At 39.9% G+C, this 25,000-nt stretch overlaps 1 protein-coding gene across 1 annotated transcript; it reads right to left on the bottom strand.

Annotated features, from left to right (window-relative positions):
- Positions 1–147: 147 nt before the first annotated feature.
- LOC109921337 (connector enhancer of kinase suppressor of ras 3) lies at positions 148–24,994 on the bottom strand (the record flags this gene model as incomplete). The annotated part of the gene is made up of 4 exons (XM_048593371.1): positions 24,917–24,994; positions 17,216–17,275; positions 5,960–6,028; positions 148–294 (listed from the first exon to the last, which is right to left on the bottom strand). Coding segments are annotated over exons 2-4 (273 nt in total), but the record flags the coding sequence as incomplete, so codon positions are not given.
- Positions 24,995–25,000: the final 6 nt, after the last annotated feature.

Genomic DNA, 25,000 nt, shown 5'->3' on the forward strand with positions numbered 1-25,000 from the left:
GAACACCACAAACTGCAGTGCAACAGATGACTAGACCAGCGCTTAAACTGATCTTGAGAGACAGTGCACCATTAAGAACAAGCACTGACATATGCAAATACTACTATTGAGAACAGATCTGTAAATTCCCAGTTGTGATTTTATTACCTGCACTGCTGGTGGTTTCCAGCGCATGTTCTTCAGAGGTGCAGGAGTTAAATTGCATGTGTTTGCTGGCCGTTTTTTTAACAAAAGCACAACGCCTACAGGGTCTTCACGGAGCTTTCCAACAAGATTTTTCAACTGCCATCCAACCTTTTAAGACAGAATAGAACATGGTCTGATTTACAAAACAATTGACTTGCTTTTAATTGCTTCAAGAAATGCCATTTTCCATAAGAAACCCCAAACATTTAGGTGTACAATGAGAAAAACATGAAATACATTTGGTTTATCAAAACCTTTGTGGCATTGGCATGTTTTTTCAAGAGTGCTGTGCATGGAATGTTCAACATTTATGAGCCCTATTTTCTTCCAATATATCCTTAAGATTAGTTCATATGTCAAGACTAAAAAAGAACCACAAAAAATCTGATTCCTAAAATGAAGTGTCCATTAAAGAATGTTTTAAGATCAGTAGCATGTTCAAATCCTATCACAAAAAAAATCCTTTATAGATCTTCTGGATCTACGTCAGCCATAAGTGGAAAAGGTTAAAGTTCAAAACCATGTTTGCAAACTTCTTACTTCCTATGGTACCCACTGCATCAGAGATTATTATTAATAACAGCAAAGTTGTTCTGTTGATGCCATATTCTTGAACGTGTGCAAATTAAGATCTCTAACGAGTAGAGAGACATCACCTAATTTTATTTCAACTGTTCAGAGTCTTGGGAAACAATATTTCACTATAGGTTTGGAGACAATTGGATTTAGATTGCAATATGTAGATAGGTTAATGAAGGAATAATTGTGGTAAATGCACTACATATAATATTCATGGGCCACCAGTAAAGTTATGAGCGACCAATGGTTTTCCCCGGGAAGCCATTTTCTCATTCCACATACCTTTGCTGTCTTGTCACAGCAAAGTAACAAAATCTCTCAGAATATACAGCCCAATATATGTAACTGTAGATTGGAAACTATGAGTTGAAAAAAAATATAATCACAAAGTTATGGTCACAATCACCTTCAGTCACTGGCATGCCACCCCAGCCGTATGATGTGGTTGCCAATAGCTGCAGCAGACAGCACTGTTCATCTGATATCAGCAAGAATAAGTGAAGCAGGAACATTTGATACACTGTTTTTCATGGGATGTGAGCATCACTGGTTCAACCATCAACTGTTGCCAAACTCCTACTGTAGTCTCATGGTGGGATGGTGACCTGTCATCTTGAGCTGCTGCAGTCCATCTGACATAGATATATTCACAGTGCTTTTGAGCAGAACCTGGATTTTGACCCAGCGATAGTGAAGGAATGGCGATATCATCCCAAGTCAGGAAACTGTGGGGCTTGGATGGGGAACTTGCAGGGAACTTATGTTCCCATGCAATTAGTGGCCTTATCCTTCCAGATGGTAGAGGTCATGGCTGATGGTGGAATTTGAATTCAGTTAGTAAGAAAAATCTAGAATTGAGTCTAATGATGACCATGAATTCATTGGCGATTTTTGGGAAAAACCATCTGAATCACTGATGTCCTTTACGGAAGGAAACTGCCATCATTACCTATCCTGAACTACATGTGACTCCAGACTCACAGCAATGTGGGTGACTCTTAACTACCCACTGAGATAGGCAACAAATGCTAGCCTAGCCAGTGACACCCTCATTCTGTGAATGAATATTCAAAAAAAAAATGCATAAACTGCTACCATCATTTGATGGATTGCATAAATATTTAAAGGCGGTGGATGGGGTCTTGATCAAATATGTTTGTGAAACCGGTTGAATCTTGCTGGAGCTGCACTCATCCAGACAAGTGAAGAGTATTCCATCACACACCTGACTTGTGCCTTGGAGATGGTGGACAGGGCTTTGGGACAGTGGAGGAGAATTACTTGCTGCAGAATTCCCAGCCACTGATATGTTCTTGTATGGCACAGAATTAAAATGGCTGATGGAGTTGGCTTTCCAGTCAAATTGTAACCCATCGTCAAGATTCTAAAGCTTCTGTGCTAATGATAATGTCATGAATATCAAAAAGGAGATGACCTCTTGTTGGAGACAGCATTGTCTGGTATTTGTGTCACAAATGTTATCTGTCACTTACAGTCAAAGTCTGAATGCTGTCCAAGTCTTGCATGTGGTCATAAACTGCTTCAATATCAGAGGAATCACAAATGGTACTGAGCACTGTTCGATTGCCAGTAAACAAACACAACTTTTGATCTATTGAGGAAGGGAAGGTCATTGATGAAGCATGATAATCCCAAAATAGACTGTTCAACTGTCAATGTTCCATTGTCTATTTGTGAATATCCCACAGAAATTGATCCGTATATCTTTCAACCTCTTTTTTTTGACTCATCTCATTTTTAATGTGTGTGTGTGATGGGTAATTATTTTTTCTCATGCTTCATGCTTGGGCCTAGGAGACTATACCGAGGAACTGAGGGCACTCCTGGTGCAGTGGTAGTGTTCCTGCCTGATCCAGAAGGCCATTGTTCAAGTCTCACTTTCTCCAGAGGAGTGTAGTAACATCTCTGGACAGGTCAATTAGAAAATTTCTACCTTGACAAACTCCTGCAGTTATGTCCTGAGGCAATCATCTGGGATGATCGATCTCCAATAACCACATCCATGTTCCTTTATGCTCAGTATGACTTCAACCAGCGGAGGGGTCTGTGTTCCCTAAATTCCTATTGAATTCATTTTTGATAGGAATCCTTTAACACACTCAGTTTAGTGCCGGCCTTGCAAAAGAGGCAGTCACTGTTACTTTACCTTGGACACAGAGGCACAGGTAAAAAAACATTGCTCTCAAAGGCCAGGTGCCTATAGCTTTCCACCAACAGCTATTCTCTCCCTTCTTATTTGGTCTGTCAGCTCCTTCCCGTTTTGTTGCTTCTGTTCATTTGGTGTCACGCTGTGGTTCAAGAGGTTTTATAGCACTGCCCCCTCCTGCCTGGAAGCAAGTGATTGTGCAGACCTTTCCATTACAATAAAATCTTTCAACATGTGCCACATCACAACTTCTAGATTTTATTTATTTGAAGCAATTGTGAAAGACATCGAATGGATATCAATCAGGGACTAGATGATGCCTTAAGCATGTCTTTGCACATTAGAACACCAATGTACTTACTGACGTAGAACTTTTAATAACAATGCGTTTTTCTTTCTAAAAAGAAAAAAGGACAGATGGCCAAAAGATGACTGTGGGTTTAAATTCAGTGTCTGTATAGAGAAAAACAACCTGGAATGCTACATCTGATAAGCTCTCAAGGAAGCTTCAGAAGTGAAGTCACAAGGGAGAAATGGACTACAAACTGAACTGTAATCTCCTGGGATTTATTTTAGGCCGAACATGGGGGACAAAAGGACAGGAGTCTTGGAAAAACATGGCATATGTCTTCTGCTTTGAATAATACATTAGAACAGGGAATAAAAGTTTGTTCAACACTAATTTGTGCATGCTAGTTTAACATAGTGCACCAGTGGGCTGGGTTACTTGTATATAATAGCCTGGGTTCACGCATTAGTGTGCTATGAATGACACAGTCAAAGAACCAGCCACTAGTCAGCCCTGAATTGCAGGTAAATGTCCGAGTGTTAGAAGCCAGCTAACCAAAAAGATGCAGGAGAAAAGATCAACTCTCTCACTACGTGCTGCCAGTCACAGGCAAAAAGGGAAACAATACAGAAAGGATTTCAAAGCCAATCATCCCAAAATAGACTGTTCAACTATCAATGTTCCACTGTCTATTCGTGAACGTCCCACAGAAATTGATCTGTATATCTTTCAACCTTTTTTTGACTCATCTCATTTTTAATTTGTGTCTGTGTGATGGGTAATTAATTTTTCTCATGCTTCATTACTGATAAAATACAGAATTATTAACTCAACAAAGCTTGGTTAAATTGCCTATCAAAGCATAATTCTTTTGGTTTGGGACAAAGGTACCCCCAGGGAGGGGATAGTTTGTAAATTAACCCTATTGTGACAACTGAAGGCACAGATGAATAAAGGATGGCAGCCAATTCATCCCTCCTCATCTGAGGTGTGTCAATTTTGGGGTATCCTGCCTGGAACTATAACTGCAGGAACCTTGCTCAAGAACTGGTTAACAGTTATGGATACATAACAGTTGAGTGGTTTTCCCACTGCTTCAGAACAGTAGTGCAGATTGAGGTCACAAGCAAGCTGTGCACATTGCTGGTGGATGCTCCCTGCATGTATGCTAAAACGGTCATCAAATAGCATCAGAAACCAGCGATGTATCCCTGCATGCACATTGCACACCACTGGAGGTGAAATGGTGCCCAATATGCTGAAATACTGGAGCTATATGTTGCAGACTACAAGTTGATGTCACAACACCATATTCATATACAACTGCGCTCAAGCCAGGGCACACAATCACGGAATAGCTCTTATCTCAGTCGGAAATGCACAAGTCCAAGGGACAATATAAATACCTGGTGTGGAGGAGTATTATAGTTAAAACAAGTTGTATGCACAAATTCCAAATACCAGTTTTCTATTTCTCTGTTGTGTAAGTGAGCATTACAAAGTAATGCTGCTTAATACTGCTATGGGGCACTCAGCACCCAAACTATGTAAATTTCTTAAAAATCAATAGCTCCAAACAGCAAAGAGACCCCATTGACGGTCAATTAGTCAAGAAATTCAAGGCTCTCACTTTCACTTCACCTTCTCCCAGACAGCACTCCCCACCTTTACCATGGTGGAGGCAGAGACTAGCTGCAAATCTACACTGCTGCCTAACAGTTATTTCAGATCAGATCAGAGCAGGAATTCAACTTTGGATCACCTGATGTAAACGGTCCATTATTCAAGGCAGTGGCTCCCAACTATGTCAGTGACACGGTGCAATTCAAAGAGACAAACAATCCCACAGCACACACTTTCTTTAAAACAGCTGAATTGATTGCTCACAGATGTCACATTTACTTGGATTTGCAAAGGTTAGGGTGTTCCTCAAGGTTTGCAACATCGTGCATACAACAAGCTAAAGGAGGATCAAATGCATTAGTGTTTCAAGCTTGTTTTACATTGATTTTCATTACTTTTGTACAAAATTTCATGGCACACCAGCACACCGCAGCATACTGGTTGAAAAACTACTGATTTAAAAAGGTACTGTATTTCCACACTACAGTGGCAAGTGAGTTTGTTCTCTTTAGTAAAAGAATCTGTTAAGCAGATATTTAAGGATGCCAGCAAAATCTAAAATGGTAGAATTCAAGTTTGTATCTATAATGCAATGTTTAGTTTGTTCATTTGGTACAAAATTTAATGAAGCAACTTCCTATACTTAGGTCAAAACAAGAGATAGAGTGACCAAATATTCTCTTGCTGCACCAAGAGGCCAGGCAGACAGCAGCAGCACGGCCTCTACTAAAATTAAAGATAGTCCCTCTCCATGAGGGAACAATACATTTCAAATAAAGCTGATCTTTACTATTCCACAAGCTTGTAAAACAGAAAGGAAATTTGTAGGATAACACAGGGTTCACGAATAGGACACTTGAGGTCATTTGCTGTACAAGATTTGGATTTTGCTCTTTTTGAGAAGATGATATGACTTGTGCTTTTAGCCTTAGTCACTATTTTAATTCTAGTTAGATAGTAAAATTATCATTGAATGCATTAGAAGAATGAAGTATTCAGACAGCATGGTATCCTTCAGATCAAATGATAACAAAGTATAACATTAAGCGCGGAACCATCCAGTGGTTATCCGTTTCAATGGGTCTCAAATACTTAATTGTCTATTTAGTACTTACCACAGTTTGCTGATTCACCTGAATCACCTCATCACCAGCATGAATCTTGTGAGATCGATCAGCAGGTGACTGCAAAAAAGAATCACAGAATAGTTACAGCGCATGAGATGGCCATTCAGGCCATTGTATCTATGCCAGCTCACTGAATGAGCAACCATAACCCATTCATTCTTCCTCTTCAGAAAACAGTCCAATTTCCTTTTGAATTTTCCAATTAAACATGCTTCCACACTCAGGCAGTGCATTTCAGACACTAAATACGTGTTGTGTGAAAAGATTTTCTTCATGTCCTTCTGCTCCATTTACCAATTACTTTATATACACACTATAATATTCTCAATCTTTGCACAAGTAGTAAAAATTTCTCTCCTCTGCTCTGTCCAGTCCCCTCTTGATTTTTAATACCTCTATCAAGTCTCTTGGCAACCTTCTCTCCTCCAAGGGAAAAAAAATCTCAACTTTTTCAATCTATCTTCATAACAAAATCCTCATTCTCATGATCCTCTTCTGCATCCTTCTGATGACATCACATCCTTCCTAAAATGCAGCACCCAGAACCAGATGTCATACTGCTGAGGTTAAATGGGTTTCCTGCATGAGTTCAGCATAACCTCCCTGGTCTTGTACTCTACACGCCAAATAATAAAGCTTAGGATACTGCATGCTTCAACTGTTCCATCAATCTGTCCTGCCACCTTCAATGATTAATGCATTAGGTCTGGGGGCAGGGAAAGGGGTATAAGGTCAGAGTGTGAGACTGGTGTAGCCTGGGGGTGTCTTGGGTAGGTTGCCAGGTCAATTAGATACACACTCAGGAGTTAGAATGGTTATTTAGTAGTCAAGTCTTTCCTGAACCTGAGGATTCTTTTTAAAAAAAAACTTAACTACAGCAGAATCCTCCTAATTCTAAAACTTAAATGGTTACTTTGTGCGTTCCAGACATAGAAGAATTGCCCAGTGGAATCTTCAATTTCCAGGCAGTTCCTTCAGTCTGTTACCTAGGGATTCTGCAGCGTCCCATGAGCAACATCCACCAATACTTAAGAAATGATCATCTGACCATCAGAAAGTCCAGGCCAATCAGATACATAAAACCAGGGGAGCAGGATCTGGAAAATTGCTCTGGATTTGGGTCACAAAGGTGCAGCTTCAAATCCAGTGGCATGACTGGCAGTGCAACAAAAGGGACAGCTCAGGCAAGAGAGAAACGACGAATCACAGAAATCTGTGGCATGAAGCAGAAACTACCCACCATAAACTAAACAATTAATAGGTAAACCACTAAACAAGTGGGAAGAATTTAATGAGAAGCATCTGTACCTCCAAAGTGCAACAGTTCTACTTGTCAAAAAAGAAAACCATGGACAACTAAAGACATTCGAGGCAATATAAAACACAACACAAATATAAAAGCAGTACAGATCATGGTAAACAGAGATAAAAGGAGCAGCAAAACAGACAGTAAGAGCTACAAAGGGGAAAATGTAAAGGCACTTGTAAGGGATATCATAATGTACACAGACTCTTTTACATTTACAAGATGGGAAAAAAGGCTTGTCAGAGGAAGGGTCACTGGACCCGAAACGTTAACTCTGTTTTCTCCTTCACAGATGCTGCTAGACCTGCTGAGCTTTTCCAGCAACTTTGTTTTTGTCAGAAACAATGCAGGCCCCTTGAAATTAGATGTGGTGATGTTGTCAATGATAAAAAGGAAGTGAATGACATGATGAGTAATTAGGAACAGAAAGTTGCTGGAAAAGCTCAGCAGGTCAGGCAGCATCTGTGAAGAAAAAAAAAAAAATCAGAGTTAACGTTTCAAGTTCGGTGACCCTTGCTCAGAACTGATTTTCATGATGAGTAATTACTTGGCTTCAGTAATTACATTAGATTAGCATGCCCGACATCTTAAAGAAGCCATCATTAAATCAATGGTATGGACATGATAACATTTAAGTAGGAAGATAACAGGAATGAAATAGCCTTAAGGAGTGACAACCCACCAGGAGCCAATGGTTCGCTTTGCAGGATTTAAGCAGCTGTTGTTTGAGTACATTGCAGATGCTGTTACAGCAATCTTTCACAGAATTAACTTGATTCAAGATGTATTCCTTTAGATTGGAAAATTGTGCACAAGACTCCTGTCATTTAAAGGAAGGCAATAGAGGAAATTATAGGTTTGGCATTTGTTGTTAGAAAATTGCAAGGGTCAGTAATTAAGGATGGGGTAACTGAACACCTTTTTAAAGCTTAGATTTGTTTGATTTGATTTTATCACATGTATGGAGATAGTGAAAAACGTTTTTTTTTGCATGCTATCCAGGCAAATCATACCATAAAGTACATCAAGGTAACAGAACAGAATGCAGAACATAGTATTACAGCTATAGAGAAGGTGCAGAGAAAGATCAACTTTAATATGTGAGAGGTCCGTTCAAAAGTCTGATAACAGAAGAAGCGGGGAATGAGGGAGCATGGATTTAAAAATTTATAGATCTTGCCTCACAAGCCTGATCAATATTTGGAAAATTAACTGACATTCATGAAGTAATTTGAAGTGAGCTATTTTGGTAGAAAGAATGAGATAAGCATTAGAAAAAAAGTACAGGAACAGAGAGATCGGAGAGTATAAGTGCGTAAATCATTGAATGTCATGAGCCATTTTGAGAAAAGGGAGGAAAAGGTATCCCGGATCCTGGTCTTTACCAATAGAAACACAGAGTGCAGAAGTAAACAATTAATGACAAACCATCATAAAAGAGTGGTGCAGTCTCAATTGGGAGTAGTGTGTCCAATTCTAGTTATGGACCTTCAGGAGGACATAAAAAAGATTTTGCAACTAAGAATAAAGGCCATTAGTTACAATGACATTGGAGAAGCTGCAGTTGAGAGTGCTAGAGAGCGAGAGAATGTTGACTTTGCCAAGAGTGAGAACCCGAGAATATAGATTTAAGATGGTTGCCAAAAGAACCATGTGAAATAGGGGAAAGTCTTTATGCTAACCATTAGCATCTAGAATGTACGAATAGTACAGTCGAGCCAGATTCAATCTGCTTTTCAAAAGGGAATTTGATGAGCATCTGAAGTTGGAAACAAAAAATAAAAAACTGCTCAGCTATTGGAAGAGGACAGGAGATCAAAACTGGTGGAATTGCTCTTTCTGGGAGCCTAATCTGACTTCTGGCTGAAATGTTCTCCGCCTATTCTGTAACAATCTAGCTAGGGAGAAAAATTATCCAAGATAAACCAAATTTGTGTTGCATCCCTTGGCATGAAGTTAAAATAACCTCCTTCTGTTTCTATGTTTCTAAATTCATCACCCAGAATACACATTTGGATAGCTCTCTTCTTGTTATTTTCTTGGAATGTTGGCACCACAGGCAAGGCCAGCATATGTTGCCTATTCCCAACTGTCCTTCAAATACATGGCTTGCTAGGCCATTCCAGAAGTTAAGAGTTAAGAGTCAACCAGAGTTTGGAGTCAGATGTAGTATAGACCAGGTAAGGACAACAGGTTTCATTCCCTAAGCCAGATGATTTTTTGTTCAAACAAATTACCATTTACCATAGTTTCATGGTCATCATGACTGAGACCAGCTTTCAATTCCACATTTATTGATTAATCAAATAAAATTCCATTAGCTGAGATGGGATTTGAACCCATGTCTCCTGCGAATAACCTACATCTCTGGATTAACTAGTTCAGTGATAGTATCACTATGCAACCTATCACAATTCTGGACCAGTTTGCCAAACGTATTTTGTTATAATCTGGCTAGAGAACAGGAACCTTTTTAACATAGGTGAGAGATCCTGAGTGGTTACTAAGAGAATAAAGCCATAACATTCCAGAGTTTTGAAGAAACAATGAACTTTACCATACAAAGAACAACAATACAACTTAATATAAACAAATAACCAAAACAGCAAACACAGAAGATAGATCTCACAGATTTCTCATCAGCCCTCCCAGACATTAGTGACACCATGGGTCATCAGATCTCATTAAACTTCACAAGGGATTCCAATTTCTCCTCTTTCTAAGAGGTAGCTTCAGAGCCACCCCTCCCCACTCACCACTCTAGCCCCCACACACAGACTATCTCAATGATTGTTCATGTTCTGGCTCTCCACCCTCTTTTGCTGGGACTACCATCCCTGGAATTCCTGAAACTGCACTCCAGCACCTACTCACAAGCAACTCCAGTATTTTTTCAGGCAGGTTGCTTCATTCAAGTTGTATTGCCCTTGCATTTTTCTTTTCAAGCTCTAACATTTCTCAGCTGTACAAAGCAAATCCTATTTTAGGGCTTTCATCACCCATACTCTCAGTTAAGCTGAAGTATTAATGGCTTCTTCTTAGCTCTCTCAGCTCTCAAGGCTTTCCTGCATATCCTGGTTCCCTGGATTTCTGCAGAATCCCAGTAACTTGGAGCCTGCTACAGTAACACATTTTTAGGATAATGCAATTTCTCCCTCCTCCCAAGTGCCCGAGTGACCAGAAGCCCAAAAGGTAGCAATCTTATCCTCTGACAGCCTCTGTCAAAATGACAAAACTGTTCCGAGGAAGGGTCACCCAACCCGAAGTGTTAACTCTGATATTTTCTTCATAGATGCCGCTAGACTTGCTAAGCTTTTCCAGCAACTTTGTTTTTATTCCTGATTTACAGCGTTCACAGTTCTTTTAGTTTTTATTTGACAAAACTGCTGTTCAATAGCCCTTGAATTGTTCCAAATAACATAATAAAAAGCTTAAAATTAACCATATCCTTGTAACTTCGCAATATTGCATATAAATAATATTTAGATACAGCCAAATATAGCAACCTCTTTCTATGTCCTCCAAATATTCCCATTTTCCCAGTCTGCTGGTGTAAATAGTACAAATTGAATATCAAAAGAGGACTTCATTACATGGTCTCCTGCTCTGAAGCTACTGTCTGTTGTGAACGTCAAAGTGCTTGTGTTGTCACAATTCAAGTTTTAAAACACCTCAGACATTATTTAAGTTGCTTCAAATGATCACAAGATTCTAAAAAGAGGCATAAGACATTAAGATTTTTAGAAACAAAAATTGGTGAAAAATAAAACAGATGGTTGGAGACTTAAGTTAATTAAAGCGAGCCAGCCATGCATTTGTATAAAGATAGATCATGTTCAAACAACTTACTTGAATTGATTGATGGCCAAACTGAGAAAGTCTGAAGAAGGGATTTGAACTGTGGGTTTTCAGAACTGTTTGACCTAACCCAAACCCTATCACATAGAAGGCAGATTAACAACAGTGAGGCTCATGGGTTAGTAGACTAAATGTCAGCTTGGATTTAAAAAGGCTGAAGGACAGTAAAATCCCGAATGTGGTCAATGATTGATTTTAAACTGGATGTCAGACAGCAGTATTTGCCAAGGTTGTATACTGTTGTGTAGCATACATAATTTTGGTTCCCTCATTGAAGAAAAGGCATACTTGCATTGGGAGCAAACCAGAGAAGGCCCACCTAACACATTCTGGGACAAAAGGGGAGGGGTTATCTTACGAGGTAAGGTTGTGTCTGTAATTACTTGACGTTTAGAAGAATGTGGGACAATCTTCTTGAAACAGTAAAGCAAAAGGGATTTGATAGGGTGGATGCTAAAAGAGCGTTTTCCTGTTGGTGAGATTAAAGTTAGGGAACAGTTGGCAAATTCAGGGATCTCCCATTTAAGACGGAGATGAAGAAAAGAGTTGTCAATCTGTAGAATTCTCTTTCCCAGAGAGTGGTGGTGAATAATGACTCTACCATAGCATGCTTTTTAGTGAATAGATCCTTGACTAAGAAGGGAGTCAAAGGTTATAAGACTGGAGGCCGCAAATTGGATGTGCCATGATCTTACCAAATGGTGGAGCTGGTTCATGGGACAAAATAATTTACTTCTGTTCCCAATTTGTATGTCAGTACATTTGTTCAAGATTCAGTGCTAGGTTAATGCTAAAGTGATTGGATATTGGAATATTGGTACAAGGATTCATTCAAGAGAGAGGATAAAAGAGGAATATAGTTGTATATCAGGCATAGTATAATCAGGAGAATAGACACCACTCTCTGTGGCCAGGATCAAGAGTCCCAATGTGAAATTCCATAAGTTGCAAAACTTGGAGGTATGACAGTGAGGAGGATACAAATCATCTGCAACAGGGCATAGGACAGGGGATGTATTTTTACAGGCGTGTAAGTAGATGCAAGTCATTTAATGGCTTAGTTCTAAGGGTACGTAGGGACAGAGGGACCCGAGGGGCTCATGTGCACGAAGATCGTAGGACTTTAGCCAGAGTGGTGGGCAAGGAACATGGGATCTATAAGCAGAGGCAGACAGTACAAAAACAGGGAACTGCCAAGGGAGGGCAGCAATAGCAAAAGATGATAAAATGATTTAGAAAGAAAATTGGATGGGCACTCGAGCAGAAGTGAACCCACAGAACTACAGGGATGGAGGCCAGGGAATAAGACTGGAATAGATTGTACACACTCAGTCAAATGACCTCCTTCTGTGCCACATGGCACATTCCACCAAGGAAATACAGCCCTAATCTATACTGTAGTTCAAGGGATCCAGGTGAATGAATTATGATGGAAACTAGCTCAGCTACTCACGACAAAATCTGGCTGGACCATGCAAAGTTCTATTGGGTCCAGCTATCTTCTATCAAAACTGTTCACTCTTTCAGCATCATCCTGGAATTAAAAAAAAACTAACCTCCAGTTCCTTTTCTGTATTGCAAACTTCTCTACCTATTACCTGCAACTTCACCCCCTACAAGCATAAGATGTTAACATTCTTCATCAAGATCAATAAGCTTCACACAGTCAGGATGGAGAGATCCCAGTCCAGAGTACGACACAGCCAAGTGAGAATATAGGCTGGGGAATTTGGAAGCAACATGGAAATTCAGTGTGTGTGTGTGGGGTGGGGGAAGAGGCACTTTTTGCTTCTAGCTTGTCATTTTATTTTTTTACCAACAGGATAAATTTAAGCCCATGATCATAATCAAAGTTCCTGCATAAAAGAGTGACATTACAGATAAACTAAGTTCATTGGTTGGTGATAGCTACTAAACTGACCATCTACAATAGGTTACTTCCAGATTGAAGGTAAATAGGGGAAATATTTACAAGTTGCAAACTGAAAAGTATGAAAGTTCTTAATTTGATTTGCAAAAATAAGTAAAATAGAGATGCCAGCCAAGGTGATGTGTTGTACTAAATGATACGGGAGCTGGTGGACCCCATTGTGGCTCATAGTGACCACATTTGTACCAAGTAGTTCCTTGAGGAACTCTGGAGTCTAAGCTTTGAACACTGTGACACATCAGGGAGGGGCAGAGTTACCTGGACCAGGAGACAGTCACAGCTATAAGATTAACTACCTCAAATTATGTCAGTGGTCAGATACAGGAGCGTACAATTACAAACAAGGCAGGTACAGGGATCCAAGAGATGGTGCTGAAGGAGCCTAAATGTTTGAGATTCTTGCTCCCTGTGTAGATGAGAGTGGTGGCTGTAGGGAGGATTAGTAAATTGACTAGAGCCATTCAACAGGAAGGGAAAAAAGAGAAATGTAGTCGTAATCAAGGGTAGTATAGATTGGGGAACAGACACGAATCTGCATTGGGAGAGTTGAGGAACCAAAAAAGGACAAAAAGACTGATAGGAGTTGTGTACAAGCCTCCTAGCAGCAATCAGGATGTGGAGAAGTAAGTAAGTCAGGACACAGAAAACTTACACAAGAAAGGGACTATTACAACAATCATAGGGGACTTCTATATACAGATGGAATTGAGAAATCAGCTTAGTAGCAGATCTCAAGAAAAGGAATTTGTGGAATGTCTACAAGAATTTTTTTGAAGCAGCTTATGGTAGAGTGCGCTAGCAAACAGGTAACTCTGGATTTGGTGAATTAGGGAATTTGAAGTGAAGGAACCTCTAAGGGACAGTGATTGTAAATATGATAGAATTCACCTTGCAGTTTGAGGGGGAGAAGCCAGAATCAAACATAACAGTATTACAACCGGAGTAAAGGTAACTACAAACACATGAGGGAGTAGCTGGCCAGAATTATTTGGGACAGGAGACTGGCAGGGAGGACGGTGGAGCAGCAATGGCTGGATTTGCAGAAGTAATTTGGGAGGCATAGCACATACATTAACGATCTGGAGGAAGGAACTGAGGGCATCATTGCTAAGTTTGCAGATGACACAAAGACAGTGAAGGGACAGATAGTGTTGAGGAAGGGGAGGCTACAGAAGGACTTAGACTGGTTGGAGAGTGGGCAAAACAGTTGCAGATGGAATGCAATCTTGGAGACAGTGAGGTTATACACTTGGGCGGGAAAATTGAGGCAGTCTATTTTCTAAATGGGGATAGGCTTCAGAAATCTGAAGCACAAAGGGATTTGGGAGTCCTAGTTCAGGATTCTCTTAAGGTTAACATGCAGGTTCAGTTAGCAGTTAGGAAGGTAAATGCAATGCTAGCATTCATTTCAAGAGTGTTAAAATACGAGAAGAAATGTACTGCAGAGGCTGTATCAGGTTCTCGGGAGACCACATGTGGAATACTGAGAGCAGTTTGGGCCCCATATTGAAGGGGGATAGATCTAAATGTTGCATACCCTAACTGCAATCTTGCACCTTCCCCTAGTTTCTTTCACCATGTCCTCTGATGCCTTGTTCAATCTCTTGTCCAATTAGGTCCACTTTTTGCTCCCTTAATTTTTTTTTAAATAAGCTGCAAAACTACCCGAATACTTTGGTGGTTATATCTGAACCAATGTTACGAATGGTGTTCTGACGAGGGATACTATTGCATTCAAAACAGTAACTCTGTTCTGTCTCCACAGAAGCTGCCAGACCTGCTGTGTTTCTCCAGAATTCTGTTTCAGATTTCCAGCACTTTCTCTTATTTGCTTTTATTATGAATGGCATATTCACGACAGGTATTAGACCCCACTTCCCATCTACCAGCATACTTCTCTCCTCCAAAAATAAACCCAAGCTTGGCCCCTCTGTCCTTCAAAAACTGTCCCATTTCTAATCTCAGTTTTCTCTCCAAAGTCCCAGAAGACATTATTGCTTCCCCGATGTACGCTCATCTTTCAAGAAACTCCATGTTGGAATCTCCCCAGTCAGATGTTTATCCTGTCTAAAGTAATAATCTGTGTGCCAAAGTTATAAATTACATCTTTATGACTATGACAATGACATAGCTCCATGTTGCTGGCCATGTCTTCAGCTGCAAAAGGTCCCAAACACAAATTTCCTCTACCTCCCTACACTTTCCTTCTTTTAAACATTCCTTAAACCCTAGTTTTTTTGACCAGGTCTTAGTCATCTGTCCTAATACCTCATATGGCTCAATGCCATTTTGCTTTATAATCCTCATTTGAAGACTTTCATCACAGAAATAAAGGTTACTGGAGTCAGCTGTACAGTATGGAAACAGACCCTTTGGTCCAACTCATCCATGCCAAACATATCCTAAATTAATCTAGTCCCATTTGCGAGCATTTAGCCCATATCCCTCTAAACCCTTCCTATTCATGTACCCATCCAGGTGCTTTTTAAATGTTGTAAATGTACCAGCCTCCACCACTTCCTCTGGCAGCTCATTCTATACACGCACCATTCTCTGCAAGGAAAAGTTGCCCCTTAGATCCTTTTAAGTCTTCCCCCACGCCCCCACTTAAACCTGTGCTCTCTAGTTCTGGACTCCCCAACTCTGGGGAAAAGACCTTGGCTATTCACCCTATCCACAGCCCTCATGATTTTATGAACCTGTACAAGGTCATCTCTAAGCCTCCGACCTTCAGGCAAAACATCCCCAGCCTATTCGGCCTCTCCCTGAAACACTCCAACCCTGGCAACATCCCTGTAAATCTTTTCTGAACCCTTTCAAGTTTCACAACATCTGCCCTGGAGCAGGGAGACCAGGACTGAATGCAGTCTTCTAAAATAAGATAACAGTGTGGAGCTGGAAGAACACTGCAGGCCAGGCAGCAGAGGAGCAGGAAAGCTGATGTTTCAGGTCGGGACCCTTCTTCAAGTGCCCTAACCAATGTCCTGCAGTTAATATGCATTCATTGCTGTGATAATGTTGGCAAACAAGGAACAAACAGTCAATAAATTGTCTTCTTGTACAGCACATGTATAGATTCAGATATCAGCTTAATTGATCAATTTACCTTCATAGATATCCATGATGTACACTCAGATTTCCAAAGTTACTTCATTACACTCTACTGTTGCAAAAGGCATTAATGTCTGAAAGGGTTAATGCTGAGGAATGCATTAAGCACCACCCAATATATGATTATATAGACCTGAGTAGGAGAACAGCTCTGGATCTCAAAGATAAACCTGCCATGTTCAATCTCTCTCATGGTCATTGTTACTGATACTATCATACCAATAACATGACTAATTATTAATCACACAATAAACTACATGTTGTTTAAGTCAAAAACGTCTGCTCAGCAGACTGCCAAGCGGTTTTCCTCTACCACACTAGACCAGTTGCACACTAGTCCCAACCCAAGAGGAGGATGGTGGCAGCAAATCTATCTGACACATCTTTCAAGGTAATGGTGGTCAGGACCCATCACACTACTACCCAAACACTTACAGAACTCCACAGACTGTGGATGTGCACAAGAGGTTTTGAATAATCAATGTACAACAACCTTGGTTTTAACCAGCACCTTATGAAACTGAATGCTCGATAAAGCGGCAAAAATCATATACCTCAAATACTGGAAGTTTACTGCGTTTTTGTAATCTCCACGAAGTCCGAGCAATCAGCAAAGGATGCGAGTGAGGAAGCTCTCTGCTGATAATTTTTATTTAAGACAAACTTCCACTATTATTTAAGGGATCAACACTGTAAATAATGTATAACAGTGATGTGAATACCCTGTGCTTTGTGCTTCTATTACTTACCGTGTGTGTTTTTACATCAATTACATGGACCTCTTGATCAACCAGCACACCTTCCTGGTCCCATAGGTGCCAATTAATTAAAAGTTTGCTGTAGTACTTTTCTTTTTGAAAAAGAGCATGAATTTGCATAATTAAAGGCCAGTTAGCCTGATCTCTCTCGTAGGAGAGCTTTAGAGTTTTCAATTAATGCAAATTGTGAGAGAAAAAATGGCTAAAATAACATCACTAGGCACATTAACACACTCACAATTTCAACTTCAAATGGTAAGTCTTTCAAATTTCTTACTCACATTTTCTGTTGTACCAGTAACAACATGTAATCCATCATAGGTTGATTTAATATACATTCCCTAGGAAAAAGGATAAACATTTATCTGTTAGAAAGAATAAAACAGGGCAATGTCATTTCAGCACAATTACCCCATTTACAAGGCACACTGATGTGATTCTGAAATGCTGTCTTCACATTTGGAATTTAATACTATGTTCCAAGAAACATTGAGGATTTAAATTTCAACTGTAAAATTCTCAAACAGATATCTCTCTCTACTAGGGAACAGACAAAACATAACTGCTGATAGATAGATAGAGTCATAGAGTAATACAGCATGGAAACAGGTCCATGCTGCCCACTCAGCTAGTTCCAATTGCTTGCATTTGGTCCATATCCCTCTAAACTCTTCTCATACACATACTTATCCAAATGCTTCTTAAAATGTTGCTGTTGTACCTGCCTCAACCACTTTCTCCTGCTGCCCATTCCATATATGCACCACTCTCTGCGTGAAGAAGTTGCCCCTCAGGTCTTCCTTAAACCTATTCCTGCTCACCTTAAACCAATACCCTCTAGTTTTCAATTCCCCATCAATAGGAAAAAGACTGTATGCATTCAACTATCTGTGCCCCTCATGATTTTATATACCTCAATAAAGGCCACCCCTTATTCTCCTACGTTCCAAGGAATAAAGTCCTATCCTGGCGAACCTCTCCCTATAACTCAAACCTACTGGTCCTGGCAACATCCTCATACATCTTCTTTGCACACTTTCCATCTTAACTATGTCTTTCCTATAACAGGGTGACCAAAACTGTACACAATACTTAAGTGCGGTCTCACCAATGATTTATGCAATGGTAACGTAACATCCCAACTCCTATACTCATTGCCTTGACCAACGAAGGCCAGCATGCTAAATGCCTTCTTCACTACCCTGTCCACCTGTGACACCGCTTTCAATGAAGTATGTACTTGTACTCCTAGGTCCCTCTGTTCCACAACATTCCTCAAGACCTTGCCGTTTGGCAAGGTGGACTGAAATAAATAAATAAATAAATAAATAAATAAATAAATAACTTGTGTAAATACTGAAAGTCCTACTATCTGCAGTAATATGGACATTTAGATGCACCAAATTATACCTAGATTTAGTATTCAAAATATTACAATCCTGGAGCTACAACAGTGCCACGACTTGTACTCTCATCAAGGCACACATGCAGTAAGTTGCCCCAGCACAGCTCAGTTATGCAGCAAACAGAAGGGAATAAGGGTTCATCATTGTACTTTGTCAGATGCCAAATCTCTACTACCTAGGCAAAATTCAGTTATAAATGCTCAGTGATGCTCCATTTGGGTTCCAACTATACTATTTACATCTATTTTGGGTCTTTATTTTTAAAGTATCCAGAACTAAATTGCATTTAACACGAACATGTGGACAAAATTTGAAATACCTAGCTTTCTAAAGCTGTGTCTGGCATAAAATGTTCAGATTCTAAATTGAAATTTTGAGTACAGGAACCATCCCGAGTGGCCTTCCCATTTCTGAAATAAAACAGTCATTTACAATAGTCTCCCGGTCTGCGCATTTGGATCTTTTTTGAGCCTAAGTAGTCAGCATAAGTGTTCTACAAAGCGGTAATCTAGTCTGTGTTAAGTCTCCTCAGTGTAGAGGAGACCCATTGTGAGCGGCAAATACAGGAGACTAGATTGAGTGAAGTGTGGGTAAATTGTTGCCTCACCTGGAAGATGTGCCTGGGACATTATATGGTGAGGAGGTAAATGGGCAAGTGTTTCACCTTCTGCAATTGCATAGGAAGGTACCATGGGAGTGTGGGGAGGTGTGAGAGGGGAGGAGAAGTGGACCAGAGAGTGTCTAACAGTAACAGTCCCTGCAGAATGCGATCTCCCGTACATTTGGGAGGCAAAATGCAGACTGGTTACTGCTTTGGGGAACACCTATGTTCTGTCTGTGGCAAAGAAAAGGGTTCCAACCCAAAATATCAACTTTTCTGCTCCTCTGATGCTGCCTGGCCTGCTTTGTTCCTCCAGCTCCACACTGTTTCCTCAAACCTCTAGTTGCCTGTTGCTGCAATACACCACCATGTTCCCTGACCATCATTTCTGATGCAAGCCTGCTGCAGTGCTCCAGCAAAGCTCAATGCAAGCTGGAGGAGCACCACTTCATTTTCCACTTGGGTACTTTAGAGTTTTCAGGACTCCAACATCAAGTTTGACAGTTTCAGAGCATGACCATTCCACTCCTTTGTCTATTACCTATCCCCACAAACCCAGGTCCTCATAAAATATGCTGCTTTCATTGTTGTCATTAACACTTAGTGTTAACTTGTCTTCTTCCCAGGCCAATTATCAACAATCTCTTTGTCTGCCTATCATTTTCTCTCTCTCTGGGCTCCCTCTCCACTTATCTGCTCACTCCTTTAGCCCTTCACCTTACATCATCAGCATAAAGATCACCTTTTCTTCGCGGATTCTAGTTAAGGTGGTTCACAAGGCTCAAAACGTTAACTTTGCTTTCTCTCTGCCGATTCTACCAGATCTGCTGAATCTCTACTGCAATTTCTGTTTTTGTTTGCTTTTGACCAATATCTCTGCCAAATGTAGTATAGAAATTCTTTTGTTCTGTAACAGTTTGTCTATTTACTTCAAAACAAAGACCATTAACATCAAGTATTTTAGTTGCATTTTCATATACAACGTCAAAGCGTGGTTTAAATATTTTTTAAAACAAAAATCAGCCCAAAATTGATTTATAGAACAAAATTCCAAAACAAACACTAGCAGAGCCTGAACTCTAAGCTCAACTGACACTTCATGCTAAGGTAAGCATGATTTATTTCCTTTCCCTGATCAAAAGGTAAATATCCATAGGTTTCACAAGTCCTAAAAAACAGAAATGGAAAATTGTCAAAATACCAGCATCATCTGAGAGAAAGAAATACAACTAAAATTTTCAGACCAAATGTAAATATTTTTCAAAACAGTTTTCTAATCTGGCTTTGGTCTCCTCATTGTGAGTTCTCATTGTGAATAGTGCATCAACTTGAAAGTATATTAAAATCACTGTTCCACTTTGAAGAATTGTTCCTCTCTGTACAGATGCTGTCAGACTTGAACATTTCCAGCATTTTGTTTTAATTCCAAATTTCTTGTATCCACAATTATTTTGATTTTGTTTCAGTATGTTCCATCTTATGAAAAGTAATGATAATGAGCAGACTGTTTCAGATAAAATAAACTATTCAACTGCTGAAGAAATTTCCTTAAAAGATGCTCTTTAAATGAGCAATCTTTAGGATTCGTAGCAGGCTGTAGGTCATATGGTGAAGATATTTGAATAGGGTGCTCAATGTTTTGGGCCCATGTTTCAGGACTTGGGAGGGCAACTGAATTATGATTCCTCAACAACTATTAGTGGGAGACTCAAATACTACTGAATACCAACGGGAGGCAAGTATGTTGTCTCTTGTTGAAGACCACTGCCTAACACCTGTGTTACACCAATGTTATGTGGCTTCAATGTCATTTGGCACTTTTCACTGGATGTTGCTAGGTCTGCACAGGTAAACATTGATTGATTAAATAACTGCACAACTGCAAGTAGTGCTACTCAACACAAACAACAGACAGCCCCACCTCTGACATTATAAATATTTTTCATCAAAAAGCTTGGACATGTTACGACACACCTCCGTAAGCAGATGAGACCCAAACCTCCTGGGCCAGAGGCAGGGACATTTCCACTGCATCACAAGACCCATACCTCTGAAATTACATTGCAGAGAAGTTGTGGGTTGAACAGCTAAAGGTATATTCTCCAACATGCACACTTTCCTTTTGTGCTACTTGGTAACATTGCAGATGACTGGACAGCACATATCCTGGACAATTTTGCACATTGTTGAGCAAAACCCAACATCTGTTTTGAAACAGTTTAGCATAGAGCATAGCTACTTCTGCAGCACAGATCTTCGTGGGCTATAAGTCGGGGTCTGCAGCCTTGGAGCCCAGGTACTAATCAGCTCCTTGATGTCACGTGCAACCAATCCAATTGGCTGAAAAACGATAAAAACCCGAAAGAACTAAGGATGCTGTAAATCAGGAACAATACCAGAAGTTGCTGGTAAAGCTCAGCAGGTCTAGCAGCGTCTGTGGACAAAAACAGAGTTAACATTTTGGGTCCAGTGACCCTTCCTCAGAGCTTTTCCAACCATTTCTGTTTTTGTGGCTGAAAACTGATATTTGTTATGTATGCAAGGACTAGAGATGGTGGCAAATAAGGATCAACCATTCAGCATTTCTGGCTGAAAATTCATGCAAACACTTGAAGATGAACTTCAAAAGCATCATATTTCACAGATGACTGTGGAATCTCTGCCTCCCATAAGTTAAATAATTGTCCACCAACATTCACAAGTGGATGTGACAGGGCTCAGGGCTGGGGTCCTGATCTGATCTGATCCTCAATTGTTTAACCATTTGTAGCATGCTGCTTATTCTCTTGTGTAGTCCTTTTGTTACATAGTAACTTCATTTTTAGGTGCATCTGGGTGACGATCAGAGTGTGGCTCTACAATCCTTTAGATCAGGCTGGTCATCAGTTTTAATTGCCATGACAGGCCACGAGGTAATATATTGCGATGGTATGAATTGCTTAGCATCAAGGCCCACAGGTTTTCACAGTTGCCCAATCTATTCAGCCTTAATCTATCCCAGTTAACATGACAATACTGGAAAATAGCAAATCAACGTATATCATGAAGACTGTCAGTGTCGAGGCATTGGGGTGTGGGTGTATATGCATTGTTAGTTGGTTACACAGCTAACATCTGCACGGAATTCTCTACTTATAGTGTAAATCTAATGTTTGCTATTTCCCAGGTATTTTCAGGACCTGCCTCCCCAACCCAATAAAAATATCATGGCATTTTGTCTTGGTTCAGTGAATAATTGCCAAGGACCTGCCTTTGGGTCAAGAACTCAAAGGCATAAATACAGGAATTAGTCTGCATGAGCAATGTTTTGTGGACATTTCTACCAACGTCATTGTTGCTGCATCTGTGACAATTAGATTGGACAGCTTAAAGTCATTTCCACTTAGTGGTTCTCTCATTACTCTTTGCCCACCCAGTATAGTATCAATGTTTGCCTGGACTCAAGCAGCTAAGCCAGTCATAGTACTGGTGATACGCCTTTATTAATATAAATTGAAGGCCCCACAACCAATGTCCTTTCTCTCCTCTTACTATCCTCAAGAATCCACTGTTTCAACAGTGTTCAACAGGACTAATATTGATTCATCCACTTGATGGAGCAAGTTGGACAGTCAACAGCATGTTTTTCCAGGTTTCATGGGGCCTGGAGTCAATGCAGAGAATACTATTCCCCTTCTTTCAGCTCTAAATCCCTGTGCAAACTGACTCAGTCTGTTTACCAATTCTAACCAATATGTGGATGGCACAATTCCTTCTGTTAAGTATGCAAAATTCATTTAAATGTACTTGTAAATGGACTCTCACCACAAAACTTGAGAATATTCCATCCATACATATCTGTAAGAGTGTTCAATGAACACAAAGATCTCCCAGTTCAAGTGCATGCCTTTCAAAAACCAGGTACAGTTTACATAATCAGATTTTAAATCTCCCAAGGAAATAAAGAATCCAAGACAATGCATCTATAAATTTCCACAAAATTCCAGGATATCAATCTAACACAACAATCTCCATTCTTTGGCCCATGACTAAATGCATTCTACACAATGTATTTTCTACCTATTGTTTCACCTATGCATGAATCATTGACCTCTGAAGACCTGATAAGATATGTGCAAATGACAAGTTATTAACATGCAATCCTCTTTCCATGTTTGTCAAGAAAGGAGGGAAACAAAGTGGAATAAGAACAAAGTTGCTGGAAAGGCTGAGATCTGGCAGCATCTGTGAAGAAAAAAAAATCAAAGTTAACATTTCGGGACCTGTGACCCTTCATCAGAACTCACTGGACCCGAAATGTTAACTCTGATTTTTTTTCTTCACAGATGCTGCCAGACCTGCTGAGCTTCCCCAGCAACTTTGTTTTTGTTCCTGATTTACAGCATCCACAGTTCTTTCGGTTTTTAAACAAAAAGTGAAATGTTAACCCTCTCCTTAACTTTCAGTTCATAAAGGGAATACCGGATTTAATTTTATGTTCCTTCCTTAAGGCAACTTTTATTCCACGCTACCATCAGTTTCAATTGTCAGGTCCCAGAAAGCTAAACTGTTCTTGTGTACAGTGAATTTGAACATATAGCTCACTTTGCCAATTGCTAACATTGACCAAAACATGAATATTTTCTCTCAACTTCCCAAACTCAGCTCGCCTTAATGAGTACTCCAAAAACAAAACTTGTGGTTACATTACCAAAATTCCTTCCTTGTAGAAGTCACTAACCCAATTCCCATCAAAAAGAATGGAACAGTGCAGATTCCTGAAATTCTTTCAGTCTATGATGCTGTAATCCCAGATGGCTACGACCTGGATATTTCCCAAATACTTTCATACTGAGTGTATGCTGACCCCTAGCACAGCTGTTAAACATCTTTCACACTCAAGTCAGCAGGGAAAGGCAGAATCACTACTTAGTACTAACCTCCAATTCAAGTAGAGCTTCTGACAGTGCTGAAAATCAGATTTCTCAAGTCAACATACAAACATTGCAAAAATGAAAATTGTACAGTTTACAGTAGAATCATCTCTCTCATCCAACAATGCCCAAGGTTCATTGAGTTCAACTTTTACTATGCTGGCAATCAAATAATAGTGACACTAGGACTGCTGATTAATGGTTGTAATCAATTATTTAGTCTGTACCACACCTAGAAGTCACGAAGAAAACTACACTAGTGGATAGCTTTAAAAATCATAGGTCTCAACCACCATTTCCCTCCCAAATATTGTATACACACCATGTTGTTTACTTTCCCGTAGTATGTTCAGCCAGCTTCAAGAACATCTGCCACCAATAACTGATCTACCAAGCATTATGTATCCACTGCTGTCATATGCGTCAAGTCACAAACTAAATTATAATTAAGATTTCAAAGCCATGGGGAATTTTTTCTTTTTTTTTTAAAACTTAATGCTAGCAGCTTTCCTGAAGTATTATTGATCAACAAAGCACGTTGTTGCACTCCGTTGAAGCCAAGGCGTACAATGGGAGAATGTGTGGAACCCACTGCTGAAGCTTGGCAAAAGCAGATGTTGAATTGCAATCGGATAGTGTGTTGGGCATAATGGGCAATTCTTAAATTAACCCACAAATGAGGCATACAAAGAAGTAGGACATCATGTCTTAAAACCAAAATTAGAGAGTCTTGAGGATGCTCAGGCAATTATAGTCAAACCGAGTCAAATAGAATTGCAGGCCACTTTTGAAATTCTTCCTACACTTCAAGACAGAACATTTAGAAGTGTTCTCATCCCATGTAACCAAGTAGGAGCAGCAAAAACAGCTAGAAACAGAACTGTTTTTCCTGCAATGTAAGTGAATAGAAATGCAGCGAAATAGTATTGAAGGTGATTTTTGTGTGACATGAAAACTAAATAGCTAAACAAAAACAACCAATTAGGAAGGAAAAACAAGTCACCACCATTACATGGATAAGAACCAAGAAACTGCATATAAAATATTAAATCCATTTCTTACCAGTCCTTCATTTGGTTTGATGTTTATCAACTGAACCTCCTCTAGACAAGCACTCTGGCTTAACAAAGGATCAGATGCAGATCT

Source organism: Rhincodon typus, unplaced genomic scaffold (genome assembly GCF_021869965.1).
Source record: "Rhincodon typus isolate 14 unplaced genomic scaffold, sRhiTyp1.1 hic_rhity00002727, whole genome shotgun sequence".
Taxonomy (NCBI): domain Eukaryota; kingdom Metazoa; phylum Chordata; class Chondrichthyes; order Orectolobiformes; family Rhincodontidae; genus Rhincodon; species Rhincodon typus.